Source organism: Musca autumnalis, unplaced genomic scaffold (genome assembly GCF_047663935.1).
Source record: "Musca autumnalis isolate F117 unplaced genomic scaffold, ASM4766393v1 scaffold_4, whole genome shotgun sequence".
NCBI classification, from domain to species: domain Eukaryota; kingdom Metazoa; phylum Arthropoda; class Insecta; order Diptera; family Muscidae; genus Musca; species Musca autumnalis.
In genome coordinates this window covers 100468684-100480513 of record NW_027411977.1, presented here as the reverse complement: position 1 = coordinate 100480513, position 11830 = coordinate 100468684, and the positions used below count along the sequence as shown (strand labels likewise).

Here is an 11830-nt window from a genome sequence, read left to right as displayed (position 1 = left end):
CCAAGACCTCGCTTTGCGTCGTAGATACGTTCCAAAAAAACACGACGCAAAGCGAATTAAGATTTGTTATGGAAATCCATGTAAAGTGCGGATATAGGTTCCAGGGTAAAATACACAAAAATAGCTGTAATTTAGTATTAAGGCCTAATTACAGCTATTTTTGTGTAATTCGGCCAGTAAATGTAGCTAAAACAGTAAAAATACCTGAAATCGGGGGCCCCGTTTTATGTGGGTCATACCAAAATATAAAATACCGATATAGCACATCTTCGAACTTGATCTAAGTTCAGACCAAATACACATGTGTACAAAATTTCAGGCATCTATGTCAAATCATTCGGAAGATAGCGTGATTACAACAAAGGGACGGATGGAAAGTTGGACGTGGCTAAAACAGCTTAAAGGGTCGCAAATATATATTTCAATGCGTTTCAAACGGAAAAACAAACTTAATATACCCTCCATACTATGGTGGAAGGTATATAAAATTATACGCTCAAACTTAAAACAATGCAACATTGAAAATCGAATGACGCATAGTGAAAATAGGTATTAACTAAGCAACGACGCAACTTCGAAAACAACGCAAAGTGAAACGACGCAAAGTGAGGTCTTAGTGTACACATATTGGTATGGCCGGTAATAACGGAATAACCGATGTCAGGTTTCTTAAGTCTTTATTTATAATTTCGCACAATTTGGGATTCGCAATGGTAAAAAATGTCTCTATCAACAACAACAGGAAGAAAAATTAATTATTTCATATTGATTTACAATATTTCGTAGTGGAGGCTACAGTAGATCGGTTCCCCCAAACTTAAAGCTTTTTAAACCCTCTACCATAACATGTCATTCCGTTTGTAACACATCGAAATATTCATCGGAGACCCTATAAAGTATATATATTTTTGATTAGGGTAAAATTCTAAGTCGATATAACTATGTCCGTCTGTTGAAATAAAGATACAGCTTGCAATTTTTTAGAACTTTGAAATTTTGTATAGAAGTTTCTATTACTCCTGGGATGGTATTGCAAATGGGCCGTATCGGTCCACGTTTTGATATAGCCCCCATAGAACGGTATAATAATATAATAATCCACAGAAATGGCTAAAATTTGGGGTATTAAACGTTCCATATGAAACTTGTCGGTATAGATCTACGCCTCCATATAGCCCTCATAGAATGGTACCTCCCGATTTTCGGTATTTTGAAGTTTGTGGCTACAGCAAACCACCGAAATGGCTAAAATTTGGTATTTAGTCTTTTGTTGGATCTAACAGTCTTTCTGGCTGAAATTCATCGGTACAGGTCCACGTTTCGATATAGCCCCCAGAGAACGGTACCTCCCGATTTGCGTAATTCTGAAGGTTATGACGTCAATATTCCACCGAAATACTGAAATTTGTTATTAAGTCTCCCATGTGGTTAAGTAATATTCCAGAAGAGACTTATCAGTATAGGTCCGCGGGTTTCTATATCCCTCATAGAAGAGCACCTCTTAATTTTCGGCATTTTGAAGGTTTTACCGAAATATCGGAAATTTGCTATTTAGTCTTCTTTGAGTCTAAAAACGTTCGGCCAGAAATTTTTAGGTATATGTAGATCGATGTTTTGATATACCCCCATGGAACGGTACCTTCCGAATTTCGGTATTTTAAAGGTTAGGCACATTGTTTTACCGAACTTGTTGAAATTTAGTATTTAGTGTTTTTCATAAACGAAAGGAAACTAATTGTTCCATTCTTCTTCAATACAACTCGTGGTGGAGGGTATAACAAGTTCGACCCGGCCGAACTTAAAGCCGTTCTTACTTGTTGTACTTGTTCTTTTTAAGGCGGGGATTTTATTGTTATATCCTCGGCTAAAGCTGGCTAAAGTTTTATTTCATCTTACAATATATTTATCTGTCTCAAATAATATAAAAAATATATAAAATTTCCAATAGTTTTCTATATTTTACACATTATTATGTCTCCACTTTAAAATCTAGTGCCCATACACTGGAATATGCTGCAGATTACGTTTGTTTTGCGTTAAAAGTTTATTTATTGTTAATTTTTTGTTCGAGTGTATGAGATAAGCAAACAGTCCAAAGTGAGAAAGCAATTGTTAAACAATTTCAATTATTCAGTATTGTTTTGAACGTAGAACTTGAAGCATATCGAAGAGAACAGAAAAAAAATAAAATAAAGCATAAAGTACGAGTAAATAAAAATCTAAACATGGATTACGCTTTGTCGGAACAACAGAAGCTACAACTAAAAATAAGGTAGCTCAGAGAAAGCGTTGCTATATTTAGTAAACAATAACAACATTGATTAACAACAACAAACATAATTTGTGTTATTTTCTATGCACTTTAAAAAAGTTGTCTTATCAATATAACAAAAAGATTATCTACAATCTTTATTTCTGATTAAAGTTCTGTAACATTCCGTATGTACTGCACGCATTCAACTATAAACCCCACCGTGCTATTTGTTCTTATTTTTTGTAGAACTTTGGAATTTAGAATAGAGCAATGGCAGAAACGTTTGAACGATGAAGATGTATCGGTTAAAATTCATACTGGTAAAATTCGTGGCTCAAAACGTCTCACTATTTACAACAAGGTGTATTATAGCTTTGAGCGTATACCATATGCCTTGCCACCAGTGGGTGAATTGCGGTTTCGTGCTCCAAAACCCATAACTGCATGGAAACATGTTAAAGATTGCACTTGGCATGGTCCCAAGGCTATGCAACGAAATCCCATGGATCCAATGACTATTGAGGGATCAGAAGACTGCCTATTCCTAAATGTCTATACAAATAATGTAAGTTTTTCCAATTAGTTGCATTTAAGCTGACTCTCAGAGTAATTTTGTTGCATTGTTTCAGATAAAACCAATTAAACCTCGCCCCATAATGTTTTGGGTTCATGGTGGTGGTTTCCAATTTGGTGAAGCAAATTGTGAACATTACGGCCCGGATTATTTTATGATGAAAGATGTAATTCTCGTCACAGTTCAATATCGGATGGGTGCATTAGGTAAGTAACAATACGCATTATCTCGCATCTGTTTTATCGCTTAAAAAGTTTGCGGTTTGGGTTACTATGTCAAGTGTGAACAAGTAAAAGCAGTGATAAGTTTGGCCGGGTCGAATTTTTTATATCCTCCACAACGAACTGTATTGAAGTAAATATGAACAATTAGTAACTACTGCGCTCTGTCTAATTCCTTGTAGGATAATAATATCTTAGCTTTTGATTATGACTTCATACCGAACATTTTCTGTGTGTAGGTTTTTTACCCACTGATATTCCAATTAAGAACCAATTCGGTAGGAAAATGTGACTAAAATGTTAAATCGGGAGGTACGAGGACTGAACGATAACTATCTGGCCTAACAATGAAAAGGGGAATATTTACCATCAAAAATAGTTTTATTGTTTTCTTAAGTAGTCTCCACCATGATTTATACGCTTTTTCATGCGCTCAAATCAATTGTTGAATCCCATTTTCCATTCCAATTTAGACACCTCCAAAACATGGTTTTTGGGCGCTTTTACAGCATCTACGAAAATCGTTGACCACGCCTTTTTCCTAGATAAGCTGGAATAAAATAACGTCATTGGATCCCCAGTCAGGGCTGTACTGCGGATGACCCATCAATTCCACGTTTTGTCCGGTCAAACAGGCGCTGGTTTGAATCGATGTGTGAGAGCTCGCTTTGCCTTGATGCAGAATGATTCGTCTTCTCTTTTTCGTTTTTTTGAATTTCTCGGGAGACTTGTGGCAAAAAAATTGTAGTGTACCAATCAAAATTAACCGTCCTATATTTCAGAAACCGTATAGTCGCCACACGGTCAGTTTGCCGAAGAAGCAGGCTACCATTTGGTTCGAAGACCTAATCAACCAATTCCTGCTTTGTTTCGGGTTCCTAGCCAAGCAAGATCCAAGATCCATCGTCTGTTCACAATTTCCGTACATCAATCCACAGGAGCCTCTTTCTGAGCGTTTGTCCAATTTTGCTGTATTTAACGAGAAAAATACATCTTTGCGGCCAGATGTTCATGCAATATCAAATGTTAATTGGTGGAAGAAGTGCCCAAGGATGTTTCAATCTCGCGGAATATAACATGGCGATCTTGCATATTCCGTTCATGCACGGCTTAATTTTTTTCTGGCACAACGGCAGATTTTTGGCGACCCTCACGACCTTCGTTTTTTGGCTAGTGTCGGACACGATTGAATTCATTAAACCAGTTTTTCATAGTGCTATAGGATGGCCCTTTACCAACATACAAAGATTTAATTTGATCGATGCACTCTTGCCGTGATTATCCACGTCGAAACTTGTGAAAAATGATCGGACGAAAATGTTCACAAGTAATTTTTTTTTTTTGCAAAGTGATTTTTCAAGTCACTGTAAATAACACAACACAAGGTCGTATGATAAACTGTCCTAAGAACGTTTAGGCTAAAATCTAAATAAAACCATTGGCTGTAATATGAATGTAATATTGAAAAATTGATTTCTGGAATAGAAGGGGGACAAATTAGTCGTTTTTGGAAATAAAAAGCTTCAATTTGAAATTCACAAATACAAATTTGCAAATTTGCAAAACCGAAAATCGTGAAGTACCGTTCTATGGGGGTTATATGAAGACGTGGACCTATACAAATTTCAGATGGAAAATTTTATACCCCCAACCAAGACTAACAACAAAATTTCAGCCATTTCGGAGAGATATTGAGGCCACAACCTTCACACTCCTGAAAATCGGAAGGTACCGTTCTATGGAGGCTGTACGGAGACGTGGTCCCACACCGACAAATTTCAGGTGAAAAGTTTTATAGCCCCAAAGAAGACTAAATGCCAAATTTTAGACATTTCGAGGCATTTAGTCCACAATTTTCAAAATACCGAAAATCGGGAGATACCGTTCTATGGGAGGTATTAAAAAACGTGGACCGATATAGGCCATTTTCAATACCAAACATCTTAGGAGTAATAGAAACTAGTATACGCAATTATAAAGCTCTATCCTAAAGAATTGTATCTTGTATCTGTATCTTGTTTTCAATGGGGAGGTGGACAGACGGATATGGCTATTTCGACTTAAAATTTTATACGGTTTAAGAAAATATACACTTTACCCTCCATATTATAGTGGAGAGTATAACAAGTCAAGTAGAATATGTTAACTGATGAATTAACCTCCACGAACTTCTTATAACCTCCACCTAAAATAGTTTGAACTAAAATATAATAGATTTCTTTTTGTTGCGAAAGTGGCAATGCTTATAATATTTGGTGTGGAATCCGAATTACTAATTCCAGTAAATTTGGGCGGAGAGTGTAGATAAAAACATCAAACTACCTGAAATCGGGTGGTACTGTCATTTAGGGGCTGTTCCAAAACGTTAACCGATGTCCTTCCGATTTGCTGTATTTTGGAGTTTTTAGCTACATTTTTTTACCGAACTACATGTAATATAAAATTCTCCCTTGTCCGGTCTGGGATGTTTTTGGAACAATGATACCTGTAGCTTAACATTTGAAGTTTCCAGTGGTAGCTGGCCCATTACAGAACATTTGTACTATAAGCCGAACTTATAAAAGATCTCCATTTCTCTCTGTTTGTTGCTTAGCTTTTTGGAATACAGCGTCTTTCCATCTCTTTTTCCACTTGCTTTACGAAGCCTTGGCTTGCTAGTTATGAGTGTACCGCCATGTGGCCCGAATTTATACGCATTTTTAGCGGGTTCATTATCGTTAATTTTTTTTATATGGCATCTCTATTTGCACTTTTTTGGGCCATCGAAGACTTGGCCTGCCAGTTCTGAGTTTACCGCCATGTGGCCCGTATTTATACGCCTTTTTAGCGTTATCGCTCATTCTTTTGATATAGCATAGCCAATCATGCTGTCGTTGAGCAGCAGATACAGCTCGTACATCGATATTCACCTTCAAAGCAGATTAGCCCGTAGAACTTTCGGGTTGTATCAGTGCTTTGTAAAGTGTTGTTTTAGTTTGACGAAATGTGGCTTTGTTTAAAACTGATTACTTAAACCAAAGTATCATCTGTTGGCCAATACAATTCTTCTTATTATTTTACAACTGATGTAGTTTTTTGTTTACGGCGGTGCCGAGGTAGACGAAGTGTTTACTACCTAAAAATTATGGGAACCAACTTTCACTGTTGGTCCAAGCTCAATGGACGCGATGCGCGTCGATACAATCAACTTTGTCTTTTCGCCGTTTACCGCCAGACCAACTTTAGCTGATTTTCCTTCGACCTTCTTAAAGGTATCAGTTATATCCTACTGGTCGTCACATGATGTCAATGTCATCTGCATAAACAAGTAACATGTGACTGTTGCTATAGATTGTACCATTTTTATTTTGCATCTCGTATAACCTTTTTCCAGGATGTTGTCTGAGCCCTCTTTTGATTCAACCAACATCGGAGAGGTTCTTTCCTATTTTAACTGAGGACCTAGTATCAGTTAAAGTCATCTTACAAAGCCGAATGAGCTTTGCGGGGATACCAAATTCAGACATGGCTTGAAATACCTTTTGGCGTAGGGGGCTGTGGAAGGCTACATTATAATCGACAAAAAGTGGTAGTTGTCCATCTGCATCTCATGGGTCTTCTCCAGATTTGCCGCCGGGTAAATATCTGGTCAATGGTGGACTCGCCAGGTCTAATGCCGCATTGGTATAGTCCAATTATTTCATTGACCTAAGGCTTAAATCATTCACATTATATCTCTGACACTATCTTGTAAGCAATAGGGAGAAGACGTATGCCCCTATAGTTAGAGCATAAGTTATCTTCTTGCTTGTGAACGGGACACAGGATGCTCAGGTTTCAATCGTCGGGTACGCGTTCTTCCTTCCAGATGCTGCTAACTAGCTGATGCATACACCTTATCAACGTGTCGCCTTCGGTTTTGAACAGCTCGACTGGTAAGCCATCTGCTCCTGCTGCCTTATTATTCTTTAGCCGGTTTATTGTTGATACCAACAGTTTGGAAAAGTGCTATTTTCATATCCTAAGCACACTATCTGTGTTCGTTGCCGAATTACCTTGCTGGTCTCTACAGGAGGATGTGCCTGTACCAATGTCAACGACGTTTGATGTTTCACTCTTTGGTAGAACTTTCGAATTTCATTCTGTCTCCTGTACATCTCGATTTTTTCACACCCCCGCTTTTCCATTTCTCTCTTTTTCCTGCGGAAAAGACGTTTCTCCTCTCTCCTTTTTTCTCCCGATACCTCTCTCGTGCGGTACGCGTTGCTACTGATTGTAGCCCTACGAGTATATGCCGCATTATTCTCTTCGGTAGTAGCACTCGGTAGTAGACACCCCTGGTCATACCATACCAAGTATGGATTTAATAATATATAGAGAACATTGAAATGCTGCTTGTCCTATCATTTAAGTGGTCTTTTCTACCCTTTGAGCACAACGACATGTGCCTGCGTGAGTGTGTGGTCATGACCTTTACTGTGATACACAGTCGTATTTGCAAGATTACAGGATCACTGAATAGTTCAATACATTCTTTGCCTGCTGGAGAGCTGATAATTTACAAAATGTGTTTTCCAGAGGCCAAATCTCTCCAACACGGTCGATGAATGCCTTCCATCTATCACAACATGATCAATTTGATTTCTTGTTTTCTGATCGGGAGACAGCCAGGTAACCTTATGAATGTCGAGATGCTTAAATGTGGTGCTGCTAATTACCATGTTTTTTGCCGCTGCAAAGTCTATCAGCCCCATACCGTTGACAAATGTTTCACTATGGAGGCTGAATATCCCGACTGTTTGGCCAAAAATATTTTCCTTTCCAATTTTGGCATTAAAATCGCCTAGAATAATTTTAATGTCATGGGCAGGACAACAGCCATATGTTTCTTCTAAGCGCTAGTAGAATATATCTTTGGTCTGTTCGTTTTTATCTTCGATTGGGACATGAGCGCAGATAATAATGTTGAATAAGTTTGCTTTTATCCGTATTGTAGCAAGTTTTTCATTTACTGGAGTGAAGTTGTAGACTAGGTGTTTTAACTTCCGACCAAATACAAATCCGCAGCCAAACTCATGTTTTGTGTCATGGCAGCTATAATACATTGCGTCACCTTTAGGTGTTGTTGTAACGCCTTTCTCAATCCATCGTATTTCCTATATGGCAGTAATTTCCGCGTTGTACCTTTCAAGTACATCTGCCAATGCGTAAACTGCACCTTCTCTATAAAGAGTGCGAACAATAAAACGTTTGCGGAGGTGATACACTTTAGAGGGGTTTGATTTTTCATTTCTTTGTTTTTTCATAGTATGCTGACTTTTGGAGGGTGGGTTACTAGTCCAACGCTTAAGCCAAGTGTTTACGTTCTGTAGGGCAAATTTTGGCTCACTATCTTCAACGCTGGTTAAAGGTAGCTCCCCAAGTGTCACCCCCAGGTGGGGGTTATCCTGGGCTTTCCCTCATATGGCGGGTATTCCAAAAGGTGGACTCAGGTCCACAAGTGCCAAATTATATCGAATTCGGTCAGAAAACATATCCAAAATATCTGTAATCTAACGGTACCGTTATATGAGAACTATTCCAAAACGAGGGCCCATATGGCCCACTTTCGAACATGACCTGCCTGCTAACAAAAGACGCGTATTTGCACAATTTTAGCGTCCTATCTTAATTTTTGTGCAAGAGTAATTGCCACAGACTGACTGACGGCCCCTGGGCACCCCAGTAAAAAAACACCTTTGTTAATATGCGAAAATTTTCTCAATAACTTTGCTTTCTTTTTTCACAGGTTTCCTCAGTCTTAATGATCCCGGTCTACATACACCAGGCAATGCTGGCCTAAAGGATATTATTCTTGCTTTGAAGTGGGTAAAACGAAATGCCACCAGTTTTGGTGGTAATCCCGATTGTGTTACGGTGTTTGGTGAAAGTGCTGGAGCTGCTGCTGTCCACTATTTAATGCTGTGCGAACATGCAAGGGGTCTTTTCCATCGTGCCATACTACAATCGGGCACGGCCGTTAGTGATTGGGCCATAACCGATTGTGCGGAAAGGGCTTACGCTTTGGCCAAAAATGCCGGATATGAAGGAGAATACAAGGAGCGGCATATTTTAAAATATTTACTCAAACTACCGGCTGAAGAAATTCTGAAAGCAGAGGCAAAATGTGTTCAGCGCAATGATCGTGAATTGTTTGGGTTTGCACCGTGCATTGAACCATATTTTACGGCCCACACTGTGATATGTAAACCCGTGGAGGAGCTAATGGCTCATGCTTGGGGTAACAGTATACCATTGATTTTGGGAGCAAACTCACTGGAGGGTCTATTCTTTAAAAGAAGTAAGCAATACAAAAATTTGCAATTGAAAAAATTGCCCTTCTGATATTTTTTTTTTTTTGCTTTTTTTCTTCTTGTGTAGCTGCTATTAAGAACAAAGACATGATCTTAAAGCTCTTGGAAACTTGTGCCCAATATGTACCCAAAGCGGCTGCTGTTTGTCGTGACAGCCCCGAATGCCAGGACAAAGGTTTAAAACTACGCAAAATCCATGTCAAAGACCATCGTCCAACACTGAATGACTTTTATGAGGTTGGTTGGTGTCATTTGAAACCGCATTTTGTTGCATTGTTTCTTCTTTTTTTCTGTTATTTGTGCATGCCATGATATGCCTGACTGCCAGCACCACTTTGTGACCACTTTAACTTTCTTTACAGATCATTACATTCGCTTATTATTGGCATCCCATACAGAAAGTCATTGAGGCACGTTTAAAGTATGCCCGTAAAACGCCAACTTTTTTGTATCGTTTCGATTTTCATTCAGATAAACTTATAAATCCTTTCCGTTTAATGCGCTCCCCAGACACTGAAGAGCAGCAGTACCATGTTAACGATGGTGTGGCACACACCGATGAACTGGCATTCCTGTTTAGCAGTGTTCTAGCAAAACCAATGGATCGCCAGAGTCGTGAATATGCCTGTTTGAGACGCATGATTTCACTGTGGACACAATTCGCTGAGACAGGAAATCCAAACAGCGCAAAAATGCCAGATATTAAATGGCGTTCGCTGCACCACCGACACACTAACGATGAGACGTACAAATGTTTAAATATCGACGATGACTTAACATTTATCGATTTGCCGGAAATGGAAAAACTTAAAGTATGGAATAGTATTTACGAATTGCATCGCACCATTCCGGAAAGAGCTAGAGAAGTTGATATAAACGCATTTGCTCAATCCTCATTGTAGGCGGAAGGATGTAGATTGTATATGTATGTATGTAAATGTTGATGGTATTAAACACTTTATGTTCTGTTAAATAAATTTGAATAAATTGTTGCTAATCTTTTTTCTAAAAAAATTATAAATGCTGTTTAATCCAAAAATAAAAAGCATGTATGGTAAAAGGTCGGCTTTGCCAACAGAGATTTACCATCAGGCTATGTGAATTGAAACTTGTATCTACGAACAGATTGAATACTGACTACAATACCAACATCCAAAAAAAAGTATGCATTTAGGGGGTTTTTGGAATTTTGTGGCCCTTTTTGGACATTTGAACGTGCCGATCATTTGGACCACTATGTCAGGAAGCATGGACTTGCCCACGAAAAACATAATATCGCTAATATCGCACGAAGAAGCATCGTTATAATTTTGTTGAAAATTCCCAAAAAATTTACGTGAAGGGATAGAAAACATGCTAGCTAAGAGAGAAAAACAACAATTTCGTTGGTTGTTCTGTTATAATTGAAGTAACGGTACCTGTAACATGACCTTATTTTCGTTAAAACAAGTATTAAAAATCGCAAGGAATTCGTCGATTTTGTGTGGACCATATTATAACGAGTTTTTAGAATTTTTTAATGGTTCTTTTTGCTATCCGATAATACGAAACCTGCCCCCCTATTCTGTAACTTTTTAACAACTTTACTCATTGTTTATTTTACAACAATTTCATTTGTTTGTTTTGTAGTTGTTACAAAAACAAAAGAAATTTTAACAACTTTTCAATCGATAAAAGTTACAGAATAGGCCTACTGACGTATTAAATTGTGCTTAGAAGTAAATGTATTTGCGTTCCTGTTCTGTATAATAACCCGATTTGTTTTGAAAATTTTTAAGTGTATATTTTTAATAAGTTTTTTTTTTTAATAGGATATGACTAAAAAGTTCCACGGGGTTCCACTGTTGTAATGGTACCCAAATATAGAGGAGCTCTCGAACTATAAATTGTTCAATAGAGAAATTGCGACCAAGTGCGGCGCCGGAAAATAGGCCCTTCTTAACGTTACCACCCGATCTTACGTGTTTTGAGGATTTTACTTACAATAATCAACCGATCTAGCTGAAAATTTAAACATAACGTTTTCTACAAGTAAACTATCTCCTTACTAAAAATTGTATATATAGGTCCACGTTTTGATGTAGCCACCATATAAGGGTACCACCCGATTTCAGGTATTTTAGAGTTTTTAAATACATTTTCGGAACGAAGTTGCTACAATTTTGCATTTAGGGTTCCTAGTGGTCAAAAAACTTGCACTCACAATATTGTGGGCATAGGTCCAATTTTGATAGAACTCTCATATAACGGTACCCCTGATTTTTTGTAGTTTGGAGTTCAAAGATACATTTTCCGACCGAATTATATATTGTTTAATATTTGCAAATATAATTTAACGAAAATAGTTTCACTGTTGACAGTCTGTCATTCTTTTATTTATGGCAATAATGACGTTGCCATTCATTGATAATGGCGCTTATTTGGTGTTGATAATGTTACCATCAGTTTA

At 37.9% G+C, this 11830-nt stretch overlaps 1 protein-coding gene across 1 annotated transcript; it reads left to right on the top strand.

Annotated features, from left to right (window-relative positions):
• The first annotated feature begins 2134 nt into the window (after nt 1-2134).
• LOC141401503 (esterase B1-like) lies at nt 2135-10395 on the top strand. Its single transcript, XM_073981793.1, has 6 exons — nt 2135-2272; nt 2501-2819; nt 2884-3034; nt 8817-9368; nt 9449-9618; nt 9744-10395. The coding sequence occupies exons 1-6, from the start codon at nt 2226-2228 to the stop codon at nt 10281-10283; spliced, it is 1779 nt and encodes a 592-aa protein (XP_073837894.1). The 5' UTR covers nt 2135-2225; the 3' UTR covers nt 10284-10395.
• Nucleotides 10396-11830: the final 1435 nt, after the last annotated feature.

Bases quoted from the DNA above. Each gene is read 5' to 3' on its own strand.
- LOC141401503 (XM_073981793.1), top strand. From the start codon at position 2,226: ATGGATTACGCTTTGTCGGAACAACAGAAGCTACAACTAAAAATAAG. The intron at 2,273-2,500 runs GTAGCTCAGAGA...TATTTTTTGTAG, and splicing joins AAGCTACAACTAAAAATAAG to AACTTTGGAATTTAGAATAG. The intron at 2,820-2,883 runs GTAAGTTTTTCC...GCATTGTTTCAG, and splicing joins TAAATGTCTATACAAATAAT to ATAAAACCAATTAAACCTCG.